Raw genomic sequence first — 27117 nt, 5'->3', positions numbered from 1 at the left:
GTACAGTCCAAGAGAGATGGTTTTCCTTCGTTTAGTGCAGTAGTGTGACTATAGTTAACAAAAATTAACCATACATTTCAAAATAGCTAGAAGAGAAGATCTGAAACATTCCCAACACAAAGAAATGACAAATATTTGAGGTGATGAATATTATAATTACACTGATTTGATCATTACACATTGTATGCATATACCAAAATAACACATGTACCCCATTCATGTGTACAATTATTATGTATCAGTAAACATTTAAAAAGAAAGTTTTCCAAGGTCACATAACATAGCCAGCAGCTGAGCTAGGATTGAATATTGGCAGTTTGTCTGTAGAGCGGCATTCAGCCGTTGTGAAGTTCACTTCCCACTACACTGGGCTCTTCTATCAGGGTGAGCTGTTAGGTGCTTGCTTTTCGTTGCTTAGATGATAGTGATTTTAAGGTACTTTATCAGCCAGGTTCTCTAAAGAAACAATAGAAAATATATTTTTATCTATATATAGCATTTATATTTCTACCTACCTTCCTGCCTACCTACCTACCTGTCTACCCTATCTATCTAGAATTATTTTAGAGAATTTGGCTCATATGATAGTGGGGACTGGCAAGTCTGAAATTTGCAGAGCAGGTGGCAGGTAGAAGGCTCAGAGAAGAGATGATGTTGTAGTTCTCAGTCTTAAGTTATGTGGAGGAAGAATTCATTATTTTTTGTGAGTCTTTCCCCTTAAGTTCTTCAACTTACAGGATGAGGCAGACCCACATTACAAAGAGTACTCTGCTTTACTCAAAGTCAACTGATTTAAATGTTAATCATAGCAGAGAAAAATACCTTGATGGCAATGCTTAGGCTGGTGTTTGGTTCAATAACTGGGCACTGTAGCCCAGCCAAGTTGATACAGAAAATGAACCACACAGGTTCCTTGAAGATTGTGTGGTTTAGTACTTACTTTTAAGGAAGTGCTCACCCTCTGAGTTGTGCAAGTGCAGGGTCAGTACCTGAAAGTGAGAACCTCCTTAAATTTTGCACTTCGCTTGTCTTACCCCGGTCCTGGCCCTGCTTTCCACAAAAGATCCAAGACAGTGTCTTTAACGTGGGTCTTCTTCCAGCAGTACGAACTGGGAGTCAGACAGACCCAGATTTGATGCTGCCCCCATTATTCCTGTGAGATATTGAATAAGTGGCACAATCATTCTGAGCCTCAGTTTGCTTAACAGTGGAATAGGTATAATAACATCACCTGCTTTCCAAGGATGTTGGGAGGTGACAGAATATCAACTCAGACACAAGGGTGAAGACTAGGATTTGTTATGGCAAATTCTTTTTTTAATTATAGCAGGATAATTTGTTTTAGCATTTTTTTTTTTTTTTTTTTTTACAATTTTGGCATATGAAATGGCCAAGTCTTGCCTTTTCTTTTTCTTTTCTTTTCTTTTCTTTTTTTTTTTTTTTTGAGACAGAGTCTTGCTCTTTTGCCCAGACTGGAGTGCAGTGGCGCAATCTCAGCTCACTGCAACCTCTGTCTCCCTGGTTAAATGATTCTCCTGCCTCAGCCTCCCGAGTAGCTGGGATTACAGGCACCCACCACTGCACCCTGTTACTTTTTGTATTTTTAGTAGATGTGGGCTTTTGCCATGTTGGCCAGACTGGTTTTGAACTCATGACTTCAGGTGATCCGCCCACCTCGGCCTCCCAAAGTGCTGGTATTATAGGCATGAGCCACTGGGCCTGGCCAGTCTTGCCTTTCTTTTGTGCATTCCTTGATGCTTCATCTTGATTTATAAAGCCTAGAAATTTAACAAAACAAAAAGTACAAGCCTGTCCCCAACCCCTGTATAGAGGGAAGAAGAATGCCACACACAACCAGGAGACGGTGTGATCTGCTGCTGCCTTGTATGGGATAGTCCTTGTGTCCACTCATTAAAACAGGGTAGAAGGTAGTTTCAAAAGTACTGTTAGTAGTTCATATTAAAAGCCGATGTGTAGGTAACAAAATAGGAGTTCTGTAATTGTATCTTTTCCCTAATTCAAAATGGTTTTCTTGGTTAGTGAGGTCTTAAAATACTTAGAAAAAATTACATCTCGTGTGACTGTAATTGTATAGGTATTTTACATATGGCCATATGGATTAAAGATCTATGTTCTTTATGATAATAAACACATTATTTAACCAACAGAACAACGTTGTAATATCTCACGGATATATTGGAGACAAAATTCCCTGAGACTTCTTCTGTGTATTGATCTATACTCTCTCTTCTCTCTCTTTCTCTGTCACTTTGTATATCTATCCATACATTTGATAATTTTTGGCTCTTTTCCTGGATAGTAGAGCCCTTTGCTAGACTTAGACTTTACATTTTGCAGTTTCAGTTGCAGAATAGTTTAATAAACAATTAGCACATGAGAACTAGGGAAAGGGTGTGGATGATAGAGAGCAGGAAAGTTTGAACTTTTAAATAAGATAATAAGGCATTTTTCTTAATAACCTGGGAGTCAACCTGATGCCTTGTAGCATATGGTTTCAGTTGGTCTTAGATTGAAGACCAAAATCCTGAACCTGGCCTGTAAGGTTCTAAGTAATCCAGCCCCAACCAACTGCTAGGCTTGCCTGGTACCATACTCTCCTTAGCCCTGCCTTGGCTTAAAGGCTCCTTCCAGTCACTCAAATACATGAGTATGGCTAATTCCATACTGTCCAGGGTCTGCTCAGGCCACTCCACAGCCTCTACTCACTTTCCTACCAGGGTCGTTCCTACTGACATTCAGATCTCAGCTTACTTGCTCAGTGATCTTCCCAGGCCTTCCCTGATGGGGTCTATGAACCTCTTTTTATTTCTCATAGCTTCTCATAGAATCTCCCCTCTGTAGCACTTAACACAAATGTAATTTTACATTTTTCAGTGATTAATATTCAATAACAGTCTATTTCCCCAATCGGATTGTAAACATCATGAAGGCAAGGGCTGTGTCTCTTTTGCTCATCATTAAATCCTTATCCTCTAGTAGTAAAAATAACACCTGAGAAAAAGGAAAGAAGGAAGAAAAAAAAGAAGGAAGTAAAAGACAGAAAGAAAGAGGAAGGAAAGAAGGAAGGATTATGGAGTGGTTGAGGTAGCCTCTGCTTAATGCTACACATCAAGCTTTAAGTTCTGTTTGATGACCTGTAAGCCAAGTGAGGATAGCCCATCCTGTTCAGAAAGAATTGTATATATTGCTGTTTCAATGACTAGCAGCCTCTACCAGCAGGTCTTTTCCTAATGAGGCTTAAAATACAGATGGAATGTTTTTAAAGAACTCTGAGAACTTCATTTTCTGAAAACTGGAGAAGCAGACGTGAACAGGGAGGTGCATTAGCTGATGCTTTTCTGAGCACTTCAGCTAAATGGCAGATGAGACTTTCTCCCACTCCTCAGGCTTCACTCCTTATTTGACACCTTCTCAGGCTCTCTTAGTCAGGGATTGTTGGCTATGGCAAATAGAAATCTATTCAAGCTAGCTCAGTAGAGTGAGAAGTTTTTTTTTTTTTTTTTTGGTAAAGCTAAAGTAGGCAATTTCAAGGATAAGGAAGCTGAACTGCTGTGAGGCCTCATGGGAACTAGACTCCAGGAGCTACTGGGAACCAAAGCTTCATTCTCATGTCTCTGGGGTGTCATGGTCCAGCTCAGCTCTGTTTCGCTCTGATTATTTCTGTCCTTCTTTAAATCAGCTTTCTCTGTTTCTCTGGGGCCTCAACCTGGCCACTAGCCCACAAACATACATGACTAGTCAGTTCAAGTTCTCACCACCAATCTGACCATGGTACTTGTGGTTTTTGGTTAAAATTCTCCAGAGAATGAACTTGGGTGAACAGGTCAGCCACACTATTGGGCAGATTGTCTGCTATACATTCAAATAAGGTCTGGGTCATGTGATATAAACATAGCTGCCTAGGTCTGCTGTTTGTTTTTTTTTTTTCACATTTTTCATCGGAAGAGTTTTAAAAGACGTGGGCTATTAGTCCTAATCATGTCCATTATACAGCAAGTGTCCATGTCCTTGCTATATCACGTATCTTTGAAGAGACTACCAATCCTTACCATAGTCTCTTGAATGCCAGCAGTGGATACATCATAGCCAAAGGAAAGAAATGGGAACCGAGGTGGTTCTATCTTCCAGGCTATAGTTCACTGAAACAGGGGAGGCCACCTGACCCAAGGTGGGCTAGTTTCAGACCCTTCTGCAGGAATTTGGAATTGGAACTGTGAAAGACTGGTCTTTCTAAGGGGCTGGACTTGTACTATGTACAATTGGGAACTGTGGTTAGCCACATTCTGTCATGTGGACTGGGTTGCAAAGGAATCAATTCTTCAGTCATAGAGAAACGTGAGGCTAATGTGCAGAGAGAAGCAGAAATGAGAGGCGAGGAAGGAACCCTTCCTAGGTTCCTGATAGCTCTTCACGAACAAGTAGAGCTTTCTTAACTTGGCTGCTTTTTTGCTGGTGGGTTATGTGAGATTCTTTCCAGTCCTTATAATAAGTCCCTTTTAAACATCTTAGAGTCACTTGGGTTGGTTTCTGACACTTGCATCCAAATATCTTGACTAATATAAAAATCAGATGTATCAGAAGTAATGTGTAAAATCAGGCCTTCAGAAAAAAAAAATGTGTTGTCATCTGAGACAATGATGGGAACAGTGAGGACCTCCCCATCCTGAAACTGTCTCTTGGTATGTCCTGGCAAAGAAATTGGTGAATTACCATCACCTGTTATTATCTGAGACTCAGATCACATACCTCCAGAAATGGAGAGGTTAGGGATCTTGGCTAAATATCAGGATGTTGAGAGTATTGTTGCTTCTTGCAGGCTTTTGTAGAGAGCAACCAAATAGAAACAAATTCTTGTCTAGGACTTCCTCATATGGGAAGATACAGAAGCCACCCAGCATCAGCTCACAGAATTACAGAAGTTAAAAAAAATTAGTCATTAGATTGATGGTAGCTTGGAGGGATTGAGAAAGCTTTAATAGATCTCACTCTTCTTGCAGGCAGCCAACCATGAGTCAATTCATGAAGTCCAATTCAGGGACTTTGAATTTTATTTAAAAGACAAGGACATTGGCAGCATAGGGAAAGAATATTTTGGCTTTGTGTGAAGAATTGACAGAAGAGAATTTAAAAGTAAAACAGACAGACAAGTTTGAAGATAATTGCCACAGTCTGAAACAATTTGATAGTCACCTGGTCTAGAATGGTAGCAGTGAAGATAGAGGTCGGGTTCAAAATATTTTTCTGGAGGTCGATTTGAAAGGATTTACAGATGGCTAGTGTAGCCGACTTAATTTTTAAAAGATACTCATACCAAATAACATCCCATCCAATCTTCTCTTCTTGCAATAAGATGTTGATACATGCCTCCATCAAGAGGCGGGGTCTATGATCTTTTCTCTTGAAACTGAGCAGATCTTAATAAATAGTTCAAGCAGTAAAATGTTGCAGAAGTGATGCTCTGTGACTGCTGAGACTGGGCCATGAAAGGCAATATGGCTTCCGCCTGGCTCTCACTTTCACTTGGAATGTTTGCTTGTAGAACTCAGTCACCATTTTGTGAGGAAGCCTAGACTACATGAAGAGACCATGTGTAGAGTGTATGGTCAACAGCTCTGCTAGCCCCTCAGCTGTAGCCAGCACCAACTTTTAGACATGTGATTAAATGAGGCTTCAGTTAATTCAACTTTGAGTCCTTGGGCATTTCAGTTGAGGCCTTGACATGTCCTAACTGAAATCCTGAATCAGAGAACCCATGAGTGATAATAAATGATTATTGCAGTTTTAAGCCACTAAGATTTGAGATAATTTATTGTGAAGTGATAGATAACTACAGATTGAATGTGGGCTATAGGAGGAAAAAGGTAAGTTTAAGATGATTCCAAGAATTTTGATCTGAATGAGTAGAATATTTGTTGTTGTTGTTTTTAGAGGTAGAGTCTTGCTCTGTCACCCAGGCTGGAGTACAGTGGCATGATCATAGCTCACTGTAACCTCAAACTCCTGGGCTCAAACCATTCTCTTGTCTCACCCTCCAGAATTGCTAGGACCATAGGCATGTGCCACCATGCCTGGCTAATTTAAAAAATATATATATATTTTTGGTAGAGATGGGGTCTTGCTATGTTGTCCAGCCTAGTATTTTTTTTTTTTTTTTTTAGTGAAAACACGAATTCTTCTTTGAATATGTCAAGTTTGTGATAGCTTCCCCTAGCACTCTCTGCTTTATCCACACTGGCCTTCTTAGTATCTCTGAAATGTAGCAAGTTCATGCCCACCGTAGTCTACAATAATGAAATCCTCAACAACCATTTTGCAATATATGACAGTGACTTCATGGTCACAAGTGGATTGAATAAGAGATTTCACTTAACTTAAGCCAACTACAGTAATCTCCTAGGAATTTGGAAATGAATGGAGAGAGTTAAGAGTTCTAACTGAATACCATTTATTTCTTTCTCTTGCCTGATTGCCCTGGCCAGAACTTCCAATACTATGTTGAATAGGGGACAGGGGGCGGGGAACGTCACACACCGGGGCCTGTCTGGGGTGGGAGGCAGGGGGAGGGATAGCATTCAGAGAAATACCTACTGTAAATGATGAGTTGATGGTACAGCAAATCAACATGGCACATATACACACCTGTGTAACAAACCTGCACGTTGTGCACATGTACCCTAGAACTTAAAGTATTTTTTTTTTTAAAAAAGAGTTCTACATGTGACTGAACCAAAACCATTTAAACTTGGGAGCTGTGGGCTTAAATGTTCTGCAAGGCAGAGTAGGTAGAATGCTCTGATCTTGAGTGACAGAAGGAGAGAGAGAGTGAGAGAGAGAAAGAATGAGGCAATGGCATAACAGATGGACAGAAAATACTGCCTGAATTCTCAAGGGATTTCCAGTGGGAAATCTTCAGCCCAGTTGTAATCGTGGCTTGGCTTCTGAATACACATATCCTTATAATAAATTTCCTTTTGTTTTTGTTTTGCTCAGGCTTGTTCTTTTCTTTTCTTAGACAGAGCCTTGCTCTGTCACCCGGGCTGGAGTGCAATGGTGCTATCTAGGCTCACTGCAACCTCCGCCTTCTGGGCTTAAGTGATTCTCCTGCATCAGTCTCCCAAGTAGTTGGGATTACAGGTGCCTGGCTAATTTTTGTATTTTTGGTAGAGATGGGGTTTCGCTATGTTAGCCAGGCTGGTCTTGAACTCCCGGCCTCAGGTGATCCTCCCACCTCGGTCTCCTAAAGTGCTGGGATTACAGGTGTGAGCCACTGCGCCCAGTCCTCTGGTTGGTTTTTGTTACTTGAAACTAGAGGGTCCAAACTGATATATACAGTTAATCAGAACCTCCTTGTTTCTCTGGAAAGCAACACCAAGCTCAAGGCTCCTTAAAATAGCATTGCTCAGAGGTCTTTCTAAACACCCAGAGCTTTCCCTGCCTCCTTAAAGTATGTATAGAGCTCCACGGAGGTGCTAATTGGCAACTGGATACTGAGCACACTGACTTGGTTAAAGTGGTTAAATAGTTTACTCATGCCATTCCCGTGCGGAACCTTTTGACTTATATTTTAGAGAGACAAGAAAATAAAGGAGTTCTTGAAGAAGGTTCCTAATAGTTACACTAACCTTCTTTGTAACTGTGTGACATGCTAATATACCATTATAGTCCTTCCTTACGAGTAATAGGAAGTCATAATAAATACAAATGTCCTAACTTCTCTGAGAAAATCACCTTTCATCTTTTGGAAATGTTATGTTTTGTTTGAATGTGTTATATGTAATGATACATGGAAGGGGACTTGTTCTAATAATGGTTTTCAGGGTGTTAAAACTCAGGCTGTCTAACTTGCAACAGTAGCAAGGTTGTGGTTAATGAATACGTGCTGCTAAAATGGTTTCAGAGGGAGGAATAGGAGGGAGCCTTGTATTAGTGAAGCTGTCTATGCCACACTGTGATAGTTGGAAGAAAACCTTTCTGGGTCTTTGGAAAAGGTAGGACACTAAGGGAAGGGTGATATTACTTTCTGACTCTGTAAGGAGCACGAAAGGCAAAGGAGTGAGAACAATGTTCACTACAGTGCCAGCTGGTGATACTAAGAAGGTAATTTAATACCTTTCTGAAAAAAATGTGACATAAGAAAAGTGAAATAATAATTTATATATTTTGAGTGCTTCCTATATGCCAGGTGAGAGACGAATGGCATCTCTGTAAAGTTGGTGGGTGTCAGGTGAGTGACCTTGGGTAACTTTCATCCCTCCTACCCCATGTCTTTGTTACTACTTCAGCAGAATGGGGAGAATCACATATTCTCTGCTCTTTGCAGAGCTCTTCGGAGGACAAAATGGAAGGGACGCTGTTCTGAAAGGTCAAAGGTATCCTGTAAATATAAGAGCTTGGCAAATTTTCTTTCTTTGCCTCTTTCTCTATGTAAGGAAGATGGGGTGGAAAGAAAATGAGGGAGAAGCTTGGGCTGGAATTTACAGAGGGGTGAAGCAGATAGGCAATAAATACAATAAGTACATTATATGTTATGTTAGAAGGTGACAATTCCTACAGCAAAAACTAAGGCGGGATCAGGAGAATGGGGAATGTGCAATTTTAAGTGTCTTGCTCGAATTTTAATTTTAAGGTTCAGCTCAAATGCCACTTCCTTGGAAATCATCTCCCCTGAATTTTATCCTGGTGTGGGAATGATTGATTACATATATGGCTTAGCTCTTAACAGTAGAGTATAAAATTTTTGAAGGCAGGAAATATGTGTATGTATCTGTGTGTGTGTGTGTGTGTGTGTGTGTGTTGTGTGTGTATAAATTTCAGCCATGGTCTCTAGACCACCTTTCTCAATCAAAAATGAGAAATGACTGAATGTGCAGATGGCTCCCACCTGTCCCCTTCCTGGCCCCACCTTTGTCAAAGGAGTTCCCTCCTGACCTTGCTCCCTTCCTTTTTCTTGTCTGGACATTTTGAGACTCATAAAAAATGCATATGCATCTGATGCTAAGAATAATTACCACAATTTCTCAGCTGCAGAGAGCTGGTAAAGGTCATGCCAACTTGCTGTCTGTGCCAGTTGCTTCTCTGGGCAGTGGACTTGTCCTATTTATTTTTCCCTAAGGTTTCTCTTGTGTTAAAGATTAAAGGAGAAACCTGATGAAGTGCCTGACTCCAGGGAGGGCAAACTAGAGGCTACAATGGGCCTTGCCTTTTCCTAGGTGGATCAGTCTCCATTCTACCAATTCTAGGTGAATAGCCGGGGTGGGGATGGGGGGTTGGAGGGGGGAGGGCTGTTCCCCAGGCCACAGCTGGCAAGGGTGAGGGTGGCAGAGTCTGTGATTCATGATATTATGTTGACTGAGGAACCTGGACCTTGGAAGATAGATGATTCCTCATGGGACAAGTCAGAACTAGAATTCAGGCTCCCTTAACCATTCTTAGTGATGGCCCAACTGGGTGCATGGCTTTTAGAAATGGAGACTGAAGAGAAACCTTTTCTATTCCTACACAAAAGGTGCTATTTGCATGTAAATAACCCCAATATCAGCAATAATCTCTCCTCGGAGACCCACACTGGCCACGGATTGGCTCTGACAGTGTTGGGACAGAACAAACTAGTAGAGTCTTATGCTGGAACTGGAGCCTACAGACAGAGGATATTCCCCCACCTTGCCTCCGCTTGCGGGGGTTGCGGGGATGCGCATGGAGGGATTTATGGGAAGGGAAAGAGGAGGAGAAGAGAATGATAAAGTTAAATCTTTCTAGCTTCCTGTCTTTTGGTGGCTAAATTATGATTAGTTCATATTTCTTTGAGGAGCTAATAAGAAAAACAGATGAGGATATGGAAACCCAGAGTGATACGAGACTTACCTGGGACCACACAGCTAGTCCAGGATGGTGGTGGGGATGGGGTAGGAGGTGGGAATGAAGAACCACATGTCTAGTTGCCCATGCAGTGCTCTTTTTCTATGTCCTCACCTTGAGATTACAATCAGTGAAAGCGCAGAGGTCATGAGCAGAGAGAGAACAATGAATAAGGAGGGAAAGCGATTCTTCAGGGAAAGGTGAGATGGGTTTCAGGTGAGGAAACTGATCAGGTTCACCTGGTCCACACCCATCCTAATGCTGCCAAAGCAAACCTTTTTTACTTGTCACATGCACAGTGACTCTTTCACATTGACCTTGCTGCCCAGGTGCTTTCAGCAATATCAAACATTCTCTCGATAGCCCAACACTAGAATTTTGCCATGACTGCTCTGAATTAGCCAAAAATTCCTGCATCATCACTTGTCAAGTTGCATTATAAAATAGTTCCTTGGTCACATGCTTGCTTTTTCTGCTAGACTCTGAACTCCTTGCTGTCCTTCGAACACCCCAGGCATGGTCTTGCCTCAGGGTCCTTGCATTTGTTGTTCCCTCTGCTAGAATGCTATTCCTCCAGATGTCTGTATAACTTGCTCTCTTGATTCCTTAAAATCTTTGCTCACTTATTGCCTTTTAATGAGGCTTTCTCTGATAACCCTATTGAAAATAGAAAACAACCTCCATAACTTCCTTTTCTGCTGTATTTTTCTGCATAGCACATCACTGTTATAATATATGTTTTCCTTTTATGTTATTTTCTGTCACTCCATAAGAATGCAAGTTCATAACAGCAGGGTTCTCTGCTGTGCCCTCAGTCCCTAAGCAGTCCCTGGAAGAGAATAAGTGTCCAGTAAATATTTGTGGACTAAATGACAAGTGAGTGAATGTACTCCTGCAGGTTAGACACATACATCACGGTTCCTGGCATCTAACACATGCTTAATGCCTACGGAGTGAAAGACAAATTGTGTTTCTCTCTGGAGTTCTATTTAAAACTGTTCCTGATCATTTAATATTACCTTCTGTGGCTTCGTGACTCCTTGATCCCTTTTGTGAAGGGACTGTTTAGGAAACAGCCTCTCCCACATTCAGAGCTGTCTAATGAATTGTGTAGACATTATTGAGCTGTTCTCTGATTCCCCAAATAGGCTAAGTTGGCTAATTGTTTGCTCCTGCAGTACCCTCTCTGCTGTTTTTTTGAAACGCACAAACCACTTATTGTTACTTGTCTGATGTCTGTTTTCCCCAATGCGCCTTAAAGGTTTCAACAGGGCAGGATCCATGTGAAACTTGCTCCCTGCTGTTTCCCGCACTTCCAGTCCACTACCTGACACTCAGTGGACAGTGAATGAGTATTTGTTGACTGAAGGGACCAGGTATCATTAGCAGTGCCAAGGAGGGATTAAAATACGTTCTTTGACCCCAGGCACTGGATTGAGTAATGCTTTAAAGACATTTCTCACTCCCAAGCACCTCAGTGAGCACATCTTTTGGGAAATTCCTTCATCTGAGGATTGGACATTTATAAAATTATGTACCTTCAAAAGTTATCAGATTGAACAAAGGAATTCTGCTGTTTATTCAGCACAGGAAAATGACAAACTGCTACCCAGGTTTCTCCATATTTACAAATTGCTTCTCTGATGTCTTTCAGCTTGCAGGAAAGAGGCAGAGACGGTGGGTCACCAAAAAGTGTCCTTGGACTAACCATATAATGATGATAATGATGATTGCTACTAACTTTATTTATTGCAATAGATGAGATCTGGTTAAATACATTGAGTGCACAGCCTAGGATTCTCAAATATTTTTGTTAGCATTTTGTCAGTTCCCATGATTTATATTTTTAGGTAGTCTCTTTCTTTTAAAGGCTTAATTGGGGTTATTACAAAAATAACACATTTTTTATTGTAATAAAATGAAAGGATACATACAAAGTAAAAAAGGGAGAGTGGTTCCTTTCTTTTACCTCTGTTTCCCAATCTTCTCACTCAGAAGTAACTCCTATTAGTTTTGTATGAATCTTTTTATACTCATCAAACATTTACTTACTTTTTGTATTTCAACAAAAATTGTATCATTTTTATATCATCTTCTGCAACTTGCCATTTTACTTTACAATTATGGATGTCATTGTAACTTGTTAATTGCAAGTGTATCTTCTAATTAAAGGCTGCAGAGTATTCACTTATTTCCTGAATTTTTTCCAATAACAAACAATGTTGCAATAGACATCTTTGAATGTGACTGGTTATATACTCAAGCTCAACCTCCTGATGATAAATGGTTACAGGTGGAATTGCTCATTGATTTGGGTTAATTTATTCACGGTGGAGCCCCATTTCCCACAATTTTATTTTTCGCATAGTTTGGTTCACTGTGGGCTGCGGGAGACATTTTGCATGAGATTTGAAAGGAGGAAAGAAATGAAGTCAGAACCGTATTCTTTTCATCCTCTGAAGATCGGTGCAGGGGGCCAGGAGTTGGTGGTGGGAGGACAGGGAGACTGCTGCAGCTCACACACTGCCACATGTTGTCACTTATCTGCTGGTTCACCTGTTTGCCATGGGAATATCATTCCTGGACTGTTGCCACTTCACTTACCGGATCTTTCCTAAAGCTTCGTCAACACCTGGGCCAGGTTCATCTTTAGTTTTGTGATGAAAAACACCAGCTTGCCTGTCACCCTTCTCTACCTTTTATAGGTTTATAAAACATTCTCTTTCATTTTTGTAAATAAAAAAAGTAATTGATTTCACACATTATTTATTTGTATACATATATGGGTTACAAGTACAATTTTGTTACATGAGTAGATTGTACAGTGGTGAAGTCAGGGCTTTTAGGGTATCCATCACCTGAACAACATACATTGTGCCATTAATATTCTCATCGTCGAGTTGATGGGTGCAGCACACCAACATGGCACAAGTATACATATGTAACAAACCTGCACGTTATGCACATGTACCCTACAACTTAAAGTATAATAATAATAAATAAAAAAAAAATATTCTCATCGTCTACCCCATCTCCCACTCCCTCACCCTTCCAAGTCTCCATTGTCAGTCATTCTGCATTCTATGTCCATGTGTACATGTTGGCTTCCTTATTACCTTCCACTTGTAAGTGAGAATATGCAGTATTTGCAGCAACATGGATGACACTGGTGGCCAGTATCTCAAGTGAAATTAATCAGACACATAATTTATTTTTTGATATGCCAATTGTTAAAATACTATTAGTTTCTTTACCCCTGAATTTGACACTTCATTTTCATATATTTCTATATTTACTTGAGTTTGTTTTTAGTACTTTTCTGTTCCGCAGATATATTTTAACTCTAAAGTATTATTTAACTCAATTTCTTTAATTGCTGAAACTTTGGGGTGTTTTTTGGTATCTGACAGGGCAAAATATCTCATTATTCTTTTTCAAAAATTTATTTGCTTTTCTTATGTATCTTGGGTTCTAGATAAACTTTTAGATCAGCTTGTCATATTTTATCAATATATCAGTCATCTATTGCCATAATAACTTATTGGCTTAAAACAATAAGCATTTATTATTGCTTAATTTTTCAGTTCCGTCTATGGGTCAACTGACTATAAAGTGACTAGTGCTTCTGGTTTTAGCTGGGTAGGCTCATGCATCTATGGTCAATTGTGGATCAGGTTGGAGCTTGGTTAGGTTTTTCTCATGTATTTGGGAGTTGGCTGGCTGTAGGTGGTCCTTGGCTGAAACAACTGTGCTTTCCTCCATGTGGTGTCTCATCCTCCAACGGGCTAGCCCAAGCTGTTCCCATGGCAATGGCAAAGGTCCGAGAGTCAAAATAGAAGCGTGTGAGGTCTCTTGACGCCTAGTTTCAGAAACGGCACACCATCTCTTCAGCTGCATTTTGTTGGGTGAAACCATAAAACTAGCAAATGTTCAAGGGTGGGGAAATAGAGTCTATCTCTTGAAGGCTGGAGCTGCCATCACATTGCCAAAGGCATTTAAAAGGGAGGCTGTTGATTGAAGTCATCAATACAATCAACATGACAACCAAATAACATTGGCAAAAATCTTCTTGGGAGTTTATTGGACTTGAATTAAAATAATAGATTTCATTCCATGAAAACTGACATATGATAAACACTCATGTACCCACCATCCAGATTTGTCAAATCTTAATATTTTGCTTTATGTATGATTTCAAAAATAACTCAGTAAAGATATTCTTGAAATCCTTTGTGTTTCACTCTCTGATCCTAGTTCTTTTTCCTCCTGCAGAGCTAACCACTACCCTGAATTTGCTGTTAACATTCCTATACGTGCTTTTATGTTTTCACTTCATATTTGCATCTCCAGAATAACCAACAGTTTATTTGTATTTAATTTAAAACTTGACATCTGTGGTGCCATACTGTTCTGATGTTCGAATTGCCAGCAATTTGTTTAACGTGACGGCTTTGAGATTTACCCATATTGACATATGTAGCTTCAAGTCATATTTAATTTTTTTGTTGATCTGGTATGGGTGAAGTGTTCCTTCTCATAATTTAAAATCACCTCTACAAACTGTGTTTTTCTCATTAACCATTTCTAGTGGCATTTCTGCTTTTTTTCAATGCCTCTTTTTTTCCTTTGGACTGGCAATAAGTTTGTCTATGGTATTGCAAGAATCCAGCTCCTGGTTTATCAAATCCATTAAAAAATTTGTCTTATATATTATTACTTTCTACTCAAAAATTTTTAAATTTATCTTTAGTTCCTTGTGGTTGTGTGTATATTTTATCTATTTTTTGTCCTCCATATTGTCTAATAAATGCATTTCCTGGCCTAGTTGTCCCCCTTAAGTGTTATTGCTACAATGCATAGGTTTTAATATGTACATATCAATGTCAATTATTTTTAAATAGTTTGCAATTTCAGGATGAGCCTCACATTATCTCAAGTGTAACTGAGCAGGCCATTTTAATATGTCAAATGGTTGATACTCTTTTTAGCCTTTATTAATTTCTGTGTGCCTTATATTGTGGTCAGACAATGTGTCTTGTATGATTAACACATACTTGATTGACAGTTGATTGGATATTAAATTCTAAATTCAAAATAATTTTCTCTGATTTTTAAAGCATTTTTCTTTCCTCTGGCTTCCAATATTCACTAGAGTGGTTGCAAAATTTGATGGCAGTCTTGCTCTCATATAGGTCACTTGCTTTGTTGTTTTTTTTTTCCCCTCTCCAGAAACATGTAATGGATTCTTTTAATCCTTGAGTCCAGAAGTATGTTTTGTTCAGTACTGGTATTAGAATCTTGGTGAGCTCTTTGGAGCTGAAGGCTTAAGATTTGTTTTTAAGCTCAAAGAAATTTCCTCCTTTTTAAAAAATATTATCATCCTCTTTTTATATTCTCTTAGAACTTTTATTGAGCAGATATCTATCTTTCGTGCCTCTTAACTTTTTCATGGTTCTCTTTCCCCCTGGTGGCATTTTTTGCTTTAAACTCTGGGAAGTGTAGCGGGTTTATAATTTACCGTCTCAATACAGGTGTGCAACAAAAATAACTTCTTAAAATTTCATTTTAACTGAATTCAGTCTTTTCCACCGAAGGTAAAATGAATCTTTTCCAAACCAAGGCAACTCAGTCACTTTCAGTTTTAAACATAACCCATTCAGGATTTAAACCGTCAATTCAAAATTTTTTCTCATTTCCCCCCTTCTTCTTCTCCTTTTTGTTCCCTTCTTTTTCCAGGATGTGATCTAAATTCTCAGGGGCTTTACGTATGACACTGGCATCAGAATGGGACATTTAGTATAACTAATTTCCCTGTTCTCACTGTTCTCTGTAGAAAGAAAGCTGTTTTGTTTTTTTTTCTTCTGGTTCTTATTGCCATTGCTCCCATCTGCTGTTGCCATCCATGATCAAGCCATGGATTCTCTTTTAAGAAACATATACGCTGCATTCTCTTTTTATGGCCCTCAGGTTCCTTTGGCTTTTGAACCCTCTCAGTTTTTAATATGGAGGTGCCAGGATTCTGTGAAATTATCTTTGTCCCTCTGCTTAGAAACCTCCATCAACCACTTTGGCATGTTGCTTTGCTGCCATGGTGGATGCAGAGAATCTCTAGATGGCTTGCCATAAATTATCCTAGGAAGTGAGGCATAAGTATCCCTTTTTTCAGATGCTTCTAAAAATGAGTTGAGGACTTGTGTCATTTATAGACTCCCTCACCCAGGTTTGGGGAGTACTGGGGCATTGACTCCTTCTTAAGGATCCGGGCGACATCTATAATCTAACTGTGATATCCTCTGAACTTCTCCTCTCCAGCCTACACATAACATTTTTTTTTCAAGTAAGAAAACAACTCTTTATCACAGTGTGAATTTTATGCCCAATAGTATAAACTCTCTGCTTCCTGTCTTTCACGATTGCTGTTAAATTAAGATGAATTTTTGGGAATTCCAAAGAAAGCCTTGTATCCTTCTACATTATGTCTCTTGCAATTAGAAGCTTTGCTGTCAAAACGATTATTTCTTTAATGCATTATGATGTGGTTTGGCTGTGTCATCTTGAATTATAGCTTCCGTAATTCCCATGTGTTACGGGAGGGACCCAGTGGAGATAATGAGTCATGGGGGTGGTCTCCCCCATACTGTTCTCTTGGTAGTGAATAAGTCTCATGAGATCTGATGGTTTTATAAGGGGAAACTCCTTTCACTTGTTTCTCATTCTTTCTCTTGCCTGCCACCATGTAAGACGTGCCTTTCACCTTCTGCTGTAATTGTGAGGCCTCCCCAGCCACGTGGAACTGTGGGTCCATTAAACCTTTTTTTCATTGTAAATTACCCCGTCTTGGGTATGTCTTTATCAGCAGCATAAAAACGGACATATGAATACACATTAAAAATCTATTTAGAAGTTCAATTAGTTCCTTTATTCCATGATGTATCAAGCCCACTCCTAAAGAAAAGCATATGACAAGTAATCACTGCTTTCTGAATCATGGAGGTCAAACAATGGCTATAAGGAGCATGGGATATTGAGGGGTGGTGGTTTTGGGACTCATTGGTGGGAAATTAGCACTTACAATCTCAGAATATTATTTGACTGAAATTGATAATCTTTGGAAATACTAGATAGTAATAGATTTTCAGATGTGTCTATGATTATTTTGTGGTACTGTCAACCCCTGCTTTATGACACCATCACAACTCCCAAGATAAGTCTGGCAGAAGCTGGTGACTGCACATTGTAGAGGGTTTGACAAAGGTAATCCAGTGTATACACTTCACCTGCTTACTCTCCTTTCATGCCCTCATTTATATGTTTCACTTCCTGTGACCTCTATTGCTGCTGACCCTGAACTGGGTGATAGCTTCCTCCAGAAGCTGCTGATTTTCCACTTTGCTCTGTATATGATTCTGTCCAGACTAGTTTTGATCCTGTTCTCTGACCTGTTCATCACGAAGCCCATCTAAACACCTGCAAATCAGGTCTCTAGGCAAAGATTCCTCAATGTTTCTCTGCCTTTTCCTCAAGCAGAACTGCAGTTCTGTTGATTGTTGAGACTACAGCTTTGGTCTATGTGTGCAGCAGTAGGCAATTCCTTATAGGGGAGAGGGCCGTGACCATGTTTTAGATAGTAGTGAACCCCAGGCTGACCATTCCAATTTTATAGCCTGAGGACAAAAAGGCAAAGGAGGCCCTGAGGAAAGCTCTTAATAAAGCCAAGTTGTTCTAATTACCTTCATAGCTCTGCAAAACACTCAACAAACTCCTCTGTTGTACTAACCATCTGGGCTCTCATTATCATTTGCAGGTGTTCATGCATTCTAGGCATGGAACCAGGCCCCTAGAGGTAGAGAATTTTCCAGGCAGAAGTTTTCCATAAAGTCCGGCTCTAGGGGAAGCAATGAAAGACAGAGGCTGAATATCAACAAAAGAATTCCATATTTTAATGGGGGAAAATATTGATAAATATTTGAAATTCCCTTCAAAATTAAATATTGAAACAACAGGGAAGGCTAACATCCATAGAACATTAACATTGAGCAAAACTGGATGAAAAGATGATGAGATAATTGCATAATAGATTTAAGAGTACTGCCATCCAGAGAAAGAATGCTTCATTATCTCTGATGATATTTCCTGTATTTCCTTATATGATTAAAAATGTTATATTTTGTTATAAAAATGATTTGTAATTTTGTCCTTAAGTGAGAAATTATATGTGGAATGTGTGGCATATTCCTTGGCACTCGGCAGGCACAGGGATGTTGACTATTCCTGTGGTCATCACAATTATTATTAGTGTGTTCTACATTCATTAAAATGTAGACAGAAAGTTTTATAGCTATCTTAAAGTAACGGTTGTTATAAGCTCTACGATGTAATTGAATGTGTGTAGATTCAGACCAGGAAGCAGAAGAACGATTAAATTTGGGAACTGTATGGGAAAGACCATCCTGATTACTAACTATCAGGGTACATTAGCGAAGAGTGTTTTTATTTTCTCTCTTTATGTACTTTTCTCCATGCCTTTTTGAGTCCATTGCCAGGACTCAAACCCAAGCAATCTGACCCAGAACTCATATTTGTAAGACTTTAAAAAAATTTTTTGTGGATACATAGTAGGTGCATAAATTTATGGGGTACATGAGCTATTTTGATACAGCCATGCAATGCATCATAATCACATCAGGGTAAATGGGGTATCCATCATCTCAATTCTTTGTGTTACGAACAATCCAAGTATACTGTTTTAATTATTTTAAAATGTACAATTAAATTATTATTGACTGTAGTCATCCTGTTGTGCTATCACATACTAGGTCTTATTCATTCTATTATTTTGTACTCGTTAACTATCCCTACTTTCCCCACATGCCCCAATACTTTTATCCAAAATTCATAATGCCTTCTGTCTAGTAAACTGTAAGTGGTAAAAAAAATTACTGGTTAAAAGGGACAAGTTAAAAAATAAAAGCTGTTTACATTTAAGATTAAAGTACTCTTGGGTATGAAAAAATCATCATGGTCATGGTATTTTTAAGAGCCACAAGGAACACTAAGCTGGGAGCTTCTTCCTGATCCCCTGAACCCCACCCCCTCAGCCAAGGGAGCAGATTCAGGGCCTAACAAGACATATTTTCTATCCCAGGGTGGGAGGCCATAGCAACATTTTACCAGTAGCATTTCAGAATTGCTGTGGACCCACTGTTGTCATGTGCCTGCCATTCTTCCTCTTTTCTAATGGGAGTGTTTATTGTGGTTATTCTGCCTGTTCAACAATACATTTTGGGTATTTGTGGGCAGATGTATGACTTGTTTTTGTAGTTCATAATTCTCTAAACCAAGGGGAGCTGCACCTGGACCTGATGGAGATCATAAGATCCTAGACGTTGATCTTGATGTAATTTGTTGAAGTTTATAGGCCAGGGTAGGGGGAGCTTAGGGTGATGATGAGTATATTTTGTATGTGATTTGAGAGGGTAGAATAAGAATATTTATGGACAATAGGAATATTGGATCATTGTTCATAAAATAAACTTTACTCCTCTCCTACTGTGTGTAGGATAAACTTCCTTGCTTAGGGATGTTGAGCTTGACTATGTGGCTTGCTTTGACTGGTGGGACGCGAGTAGACCTGACACAAGCAAAGACTTAAAATGTTCTTGTGTAATGGGGCTTTGTCTGCTTGTGATTCTGCCATTTTTAGGGGAACATGCCCTGCATAGCTTGCTGACCCAAAGATGAGGAGAGACACTTGAAACAGATTGTGAATCAAGCTGCAGCTTGGCCAAGTTAGCCGAGCCCAAGCCCAGCCTAAATAAACTAAATCCTGGCTGACCACAGACCTATGAGTGTGAGAATAAATGCTTATTGTTCTGTGCTGTTGAATTTGTGGGGTGCTCATCACAACACAGGAGCTAACTGAGCACCCCATGGTCAAATACTTTTGAGGACTGCTGCATAATATACAGTTCATTTTGGAGATTTATAAAGGAAATTATCATACTAAAATCTTTGAAAAATTTTCTAGTAAAGATAGTTGTTTCACTTCGTTTAACCCAGCTTCTCAGACTTCTTTTAGTATTGAATCCTTATCTGGTATGTTAGAAGTTAAAAAAAAAAAAAAAAAAAGCGTACTGTTGTCTGACTTAATTTTTCTCTATTAGAGAAAAGTTTCTCCTTTGTTGAGGAAAGTATCTTAAAGGATATCTTCATAATGAAATGTAAGGACTTCCAATGCAAGGTCTAAACTGAAACTATTTAGAGCTTAAAGATTTAAGGCCGGGCACAGTGGCTCATGCTTGTAATCTCAGAAATTTGGGAGGCTGAGGCAGGCAGATCACTTGAGCCCAGGAGTTCAAGACCAGCCTGGCCAACACAGTGAAACCCTGACTCTACTAAAAATACAAAACATTAGCTGGGCATGGTGGTGCACCCTGTAATCCCAGCTACTAGGGTGGCTGAGGCATGAGAATTGCTTGAACCTGGGAGGCGGAGGTTGCAGTGACCGGAAATCACACCACTGCATTCCAGCCTGGGTGACAGAGTAAGACTCTGTCTCAAAAAAAAAAAAAAAAAAGGAGATTTAGATTATTATGCACAATAATATATAAAACATTTTTAGCATCTCAGTGGATTGGGTAGGATAGGGATTTGGAAGATTTTGGAACAGGGAAAAGAGAAATACAAACAAAAGATTTTCTCAGCAGAGAAATCAATGGAGTCAGATGGTAGTGGACAGGCTCAAGGTCAGGAGCAGTGTCACTCAGTGTCCCTGGAGTAGCCCTTGGGCTCTCCTGCCCATATGCATTTGGTCGTGCTGACCCTCCCTTTCCTAAAGAGATTTGCCCATCGTTCTCCCACTCTCTCTTCTGTCCAAACTGACAAAGTCCACCTCCTCTAGGAAGCCCTCCCCAGTTTACCCTACCTGTAAGTAATCTTGCCCTAGTACCTTACCTACTCGTTGCTTGTTTACTACTATCCCCATAGTAGAGGGAATAGTATTCCCTTAATACTACTATTGCCATAGTACCGTACCTACTCCTTGCTTGAGAGTTTCGTACTTGTTATCTTATAGAATGGATAAGAATCTCACCTATTAGGCTGCACATTCTTCATCGGTAGACATTGTGTTGTCTTTTTGTTTCATTTCACATCTCTTGCTCTCATTTAGAACTCTTAGCACAGTGACGAGTCAATCAACCACATGGTTCCATTTTCTCTTGGTTATCATAATTGTCAAAGAGGGCAATTATTCTGTTTTTCTATTTTCTTTTTTTTGAATTGAGACATGTCGAAATTCAATGACTTAACAAAATGCCTGTGAATTTGTGGCTAAAACAATACTATTGTGTCGCAGATGTAGAGAGCTGGCAAAAGCTCAGCCAATAAGACGAACTTGCCAATTTCTCCTCTGGGCAACATCTCAGGCTTTTGTTTTCACTATGTTTTCATTTGCATTTAAAGGAAGAAAAGGTTTTAATGAGGCACTTGACTCCCAGAGAGGGCAAACAAAAGACATGATGTGTCTTGCTGAGGTTTCTGTGTAGGGTGCCCAGGTGGCCTTCCTGGATAATGTAGAGCAAAGTCCTGTGTTTCCAAAGCACTCTTCTTCCAGGATATGGCCACAGTGATGAGGGTGGCAATGGGCATAATTTCTAACATTGTTCTGATGGAAGAAATTAAGGTTAGATACATCTGACTCCTCAAGGGACCATGCAGAGCTAGGATTCAGGCCTTTTAAACCCCACTCAATGGGTGTATGGCAGGGCTTTGAGAACCGTGACCAGGAAGAAAGTCTTTTCTCCTCCTATGAGAGGGACTAGGTGCCTAGTGAGAAACCCACATTTGCAATAATTGCCTTTCCTTAGAGACCACTTTAGCCATTGATTGGAGACCTCAGAGCTTTTGTAGCAATTATTAGTGTCTTCTCCAAAGAGATTTCTGTTGGAGCTGGGAGCCCACAGGAAGAGGCTGTTCCACAATCTCTGCTGTCCCTGCCTGGAATTGAACAAAAACCAGAGTGAAGAATACATCCTAATCAGATTTTGCAGATCTGGAAACAGAAAGAATAAAATGGCATCTTTGGCAGAAAAGAACTGGCTAGAAGGATCTTGAGGATGGTAGGGTCCAGGGACTGACTTTCAGGCAGTGAAGTTATTATTGTCCCCATATTGATTCACACATTGTGTGTGCATGTGTGTGAAGAATGCAAGAGAGAAGAGGACACTGGCTCCAGGAGATTTGCTTAGCATTATAACTGAGCAGGTCTGGGAGAGCAACCAGAACCATCCAGACCTCCTGATGCTCAGCACAATATTTTGACCCTACACCCTTAGGATTTCTCCAAGCAGTGGGCGAGAAATGACCTTTTAGACATTAAGGAAAAATAGTGGACAAAGAGAGAAGAGGACCTGCCAGGTAAAGATGTGGAATTTAGGTGAAGAAACTGACCTGGTTTTCTTGGTTCCCACCCCATTCAGATCACCGGATCCAATTTCCTTTAATTATCATTTTTTTTTTTTTTTCTAATAGGTCAGTCTGACACAAGCATAGCTGCCAAAGTCTTATGCTTTAAAGATGGTCCAATGTCCTTTCTATCCTGTTGCACTACAACTCTGCCAAAGAATTTACGGTTAGCTCAAAAGCCTCTATCAGTCTTCAGATATTAACAGACTGCAGAGCTGGTATTTATGTTTGTTTAATTAATGGTGGACACCTTCTGAGTAGGGGCTGTTGGAATAATCAGGTGATGCAGTGAAATCTTGTCATAAGCTAAACAGAGCTTCCGTGTACAGGTTTGTTCCTAATGGCAGTTCCACCACTTATGAGCCATGCAACCTTGGGAATGATACTTAAGCCCTTTCTTTCTCAGTTTCTTTATCTGTAAAATGAGGATAAGAAAAGTTCCTACCTCATGCAGTGGTTGCGGGGATTAAATGAGTTAATATTTAAAGCCTTTACCATGCGCTGAGCTCCAGGAGCACATGCTCTGACCAGGGAAGGCAGACAGGACAGAGCTTTCCTGTAGAAAGTGCGATCTGGGTTGAGGTTTGAAGGTAGGGTAAGAGCTGGCAAGGACTTGTTGAATGCAAAAGAGAAGGTGTTCTAGGCAGAAGGGGTTTGTCCTGCTGAAAGTGTAGAGATGTAGGAGAACCTGGGAGAGATTAGAGAAGCCTTGAATAATTCAGTATGTCTGGAGAGAAGCATAAGAGGGTGAAGTGTGGCTGTGGGTATCAGGATTTAGAAGCAAGAAAGGAGCATGAAGAAATGAGCAGAGGAGATCTCACAGAGGGCCTTTCCAACATGTGGAGGAGTCTAAAAAATATCCCATCCTAGATTACAGTAATCTATTGCCTATTTCAAAATAGCTAGAGGCAAATAATTTGAATATTTCAAGCATTAAAAAGACAAATATTTAAGGTGGTGGACATCTAATTACTCTGATTTGATCTTTACAAATTATGTGGATGCATTAAATTATCACAAGGACCCTCCAAAATTATCCTGTCCATGATGGGCACCGTGGCAGGATTTTTAACAGGAGAATCAGATGTGATCAAATTAAAGTCTTAGAATTATCACTCTGACCACAGTGAGGAGGAATAATTTGCAAGAAGCAAATATATAGACAGGGAGAATAATTGGTTCCATGGCTGTTGTTCTAACCCAGGTGAGAGTTGAAGAGGACTTGATATCAGGGAGGAGTTGTGGTCATGGAGAAAAAGGGACAGAGTCCTGACATGGATATCCCCATGGTAGGCAAGAGCCCATGTGTCAGCACTTAGTGGAGCAATAAGGAAGTTTTGGCTCAGAATGGCTGTCTGGCTTGCAGAGTTCACACAGCTACTTAGCAACAGAGGTGGGAGAATGTGCACCCCTGTTCTGAGAATGCTTACCTGTATCTGTTTTGTCAACATGCTAAGATGACTCTATGCCACAGGACTCCCTTGATGGGTCCTGAGTCTCTCTCTGTCTCTAGAGAGACAGCTCTCTCCTGTTTGTCTTCTCTGGTCAGAGCATATGCTCCTGGAGCTCAGCACATGGTAAAGGCTGAATATTTTCTCATTTTCTCATTCTCTCTCTCTCTCTCTCTCTTTCGGCTCTCACTCCGTCACCCAGGCTGGAGTGCAGTGGTGCCATCTCGGCTCACTGCAGCTTTGACCTCCCAGGCTCAAATGAGTCTTGTGCCTCATTCTCCTGAGTAACTGGGATTACGGGTGCTTACCACCATGAATGGTTTTTTTTTGTATTTTTAGTAGAGATGGGGTTTCACCATGTTGGCCAGGCTGGTCTTGAACTCCTGGGCTCAAGTGATCCGACTGCCTTGCCTCCCAAAGTGATGATATTACAGGTGTGAGCCACTGCGCCTGGCATATTTTGTCCAGAGTACATGTTCAATAAGTGTAAACAAGAAATACAGGTAAATCCTATTTGCAGTTTCCTAAGTTGCTTCCCATTCTTCATGTCTCAGGGACCACTGGCATCATGGCAGAGATGAACCTCACCTTGGTGACCGAGTTCCTCCTTATTGCATTCACTGAGAATCCTGAATGGGCACTCCCTCTCTTCCTCTTGTTTTTATTTATGTATCTCATCACCTTATTGGGGAACTTAGGGATGATTATTCTGATCCGCATGGATCGCCGGCTCCACACCCCGATGTATTTCCTTCTGAGTCACCTCGCTTTCATGGACATCTGCTACTCATCTGTCACTGTCCCCCAGACGCTGGCAGTGCTGCTGGAGCATGGAGCAGCTTTATCCTACACACGCTGTGCTGCCCAGTTCTTCCTGTTCACCTTCTTTGGTTCCATCGACTGCTACCTCTTGGCCCTCATGGCCTATGACCGCTACTTGGCTGTGTGCCAGCCCCTGCTTTATGTCACCATCATGACACAGCAGACCTGCTTGAGTCTCGTGGCTGGAGCTTATGTTGCTGGTCTCTTCAGTGCCTTGGTGCGGACAGTCTCAGCCTTCACTCTCTCCTTCTGTGGAACCAATGAGATTGACTTTATTTTCTGTGACCTCCCTCCTCTGTTAAAGCTGACCTGTGGGGAGAGCTACACTCAGGAAGTGGTGATTATTGTGTTCGCCATTTTTGTCATCCCTGCCTCCATGGTGGTGATCTTGGTGTCCTACCTGTTTATCATCGTGTCCATCATGAGGATCCCCTCTGCTGGAAGCTGGGCCAAGACCTTCTCCACCTGCACCTCCCACCTCACTGCTGTGTCACTCTTCTTTGGTACCCTCATCTTCATGTACCTGAGAGGTAACTCGGGCCAGTCTTTGGAGGAGAATCGGGTAGTGTCTGTGCTTTACACAGCAGTCATCCCCATGTTGAATCCTCTAATCTACAGCCTGAGGAACAAGGAAGTGAAGGAGTCCCTGAGAAAAATTCTCAATAGAGCCAAGTTGTCCTAACCATCTCCAAACTTGGAAAATCCCAAGAACCACCTACTCTGTAGTGTCAGCATTCTGGACGCTCACTATTTATAGCACGCTCAATGTTTAAATGAATATATTATGGTACTAGGTATAAAAAAGAACCAGAACTTTTAGCTCCAGGGAGAGGAAGGAAGACAAGGAAAAGTCAACCTGAAAAGAGATTGGAGTGGGAGTTTTGATTCCCGGGACAAGTGACAAAAGGATTTGAAATTAAATCCTGTGCAATCCAAATATGACACACCTCACCTGTCTGTGATTATAAGAGTAGTTTTTTTTTGCAAAATTTTTAATGAAAGATTTTCATCATATAGAAATGTTAAAAATAATGTGTAGTAAATTTCCTATACTCAGTACTGAGATTGTGTCATTGCTAATATTTGCTATCTTTACTTGGTTACATAGATGTAATCTATCCGGGAGTTTATTCATCAATCAATTCACTCATCAAACCACCTTTTTTTGATTCATTTCAAGGTGAGTTACCGACATCAGCATTAGTACCCTTTACTTCTATGCACTTCAGAATTGTATCATCACTTAGGATTCAATATTTAGATTACATTTATTTTTAATGATCAAACTATGGTCGTTTGATGATCCAGTTAGTAAAGCTGACCCTGCTAAGGTATTCCTTCATATTCTGTTTGTAGGTCTGAAGAAGGCCTCACACAAACTTCTAAACAATGCCTACAATAACGTGTCAGTCAATTGCTATCACTTGGGGATATATGCCCTGTTCTTTTTCTTCCCTACCTATTACAGCTGTCTCTCATCATATGGCATGACTAAAAATCCACTTAGCAAAGTTATACCTTCCCACTGCCCATAATGGCGTGCTCAGTGTCTGTATCATAGACATTGACTCTCTGTGTTCTCAAAGCTTTTTCCCTCAGGGAGGCAGAACATTGCTGCATTCCACATGGGGATAGGCAGGAGGGTGGTCCTTGCCTATCCTGGGTCCATACGCTCTCCAGCAGCTCAGCCCGCATCCAAAGCCTCACAAAATCTGTCTGTTCTTGATCTTTACTTCTCTAATCACAGGGGACTTGTCTCAATCAAACCCAAGGCACTGGAAGAGAATAGGCCCCACCTATTAATATTTTCTTCATTTAAACAAATGTTTATACCTGGAACTCAAACTTCTTTTCCGTCTCCTAGATTACAAAATAAATAAATAAATAAATAAATAAATAAATAAATAAATAAAACCCCAAAACCAAAACCAAGACAACAACAACAAACCCAGGATCCCCTGTATGTGAATGATGTAAACAATTGTGGAAGGGGAAAGGTGGGGAGAGGGTGACAGTATCTTACCAACCTAGGATGATTTTAAACTCAGCCAGACAAAAATGCTGTGTCAAACATGGAATTCCAGTTACAAGACTTTAAATGGGAAGAAGATATGTGAAAGGTGGGAGACTCAGCATGCAGGTAGCCAAAGGATATTCAATGGAAGTTTACTTATAGTAAAATAAAACACATCTGAATCTTTAAAGACATTATGTTTATTCTAGAAGACAGGATATATTAAAGTACATATTGTAATTTTCACAAGAAATATTTTATCCCTTTAATAGTTTTTTCTCTGGTTGTGGAAACCCAGGCTTAAAATTTATAGCTTCACTAAGAGGGATGGTTGATAAATAGTATATGTGTCAATTGTGTTACAGGTGGTGTAAAAAATATTAAAGAAATGTTAGAAAGCTTGAATCAGTGATATGAAATTCCCCCTGGTTGTAAAAGACAATATTGCGTCTGTGTGAATAAAAGCAGTATACTAAGGAGTTATTTGCT

The 27117-nt window shown here is 40.2% G+C and overlaps 3 protein-coding genes across 3 annotated transcripts in view; 1 reads left to right on the top strand and 2 right to left on the bottom strand.

Moving 5' to 3' along the window:
* The window catches only part of LOC126936107 (olfactory receptor 9Q1), a 125312-nt gene extending 98829 nt beyond the window's left edge, over positions 1-26483 (top strand). Inside the window, exon 3 of the mRNA XM_050758551.1 lies at positions 24347-26483. Within this exon, the coding sequence (XP_050614508.1) occupies positions 24347-25296 (950 nt within the window). The 3' untranslated portion in view covers positions 25297-26483. The remainder of the gene's footprint in view (positions 1-24346) is intronic.
* MED19 (mediator complex subunit 19) overlaps positions 1-27117 on the bottom strand; it is a 751866-nt gene that overhangs the window by 404221 nt on the left and 320528 nt on the right. The window lies entirely within an intron of this gene.
* UBE2L6 (ubiquitin conjugating enzyme E2 L6) overlaps positions 1-27117 on the bottom strand; it is a 622645-nt gene that overhangs the window by 567520 nt on the left and 28008 nt on the right. The window lies entirely within an intron of this gene.

This window comes from Macaca thibetana, chromosome 14 (assembly GCF_024542745.1).
Source record: "Macaca thibetana thibetana isolate TM-01 chromosome 14, ASM2454274v1, whole genome shotgun sequence".
Classification (NCBI taxonomy): domain Eukaryota; kingdom Metazoa; phylum Chordata; class Mammalia; order Primates; family Cercopithecidae; genus Macaca; species Macaca thibetana.
This window is presented reverse-complemented; position numbering and strand designations above follow the sequence as displayed.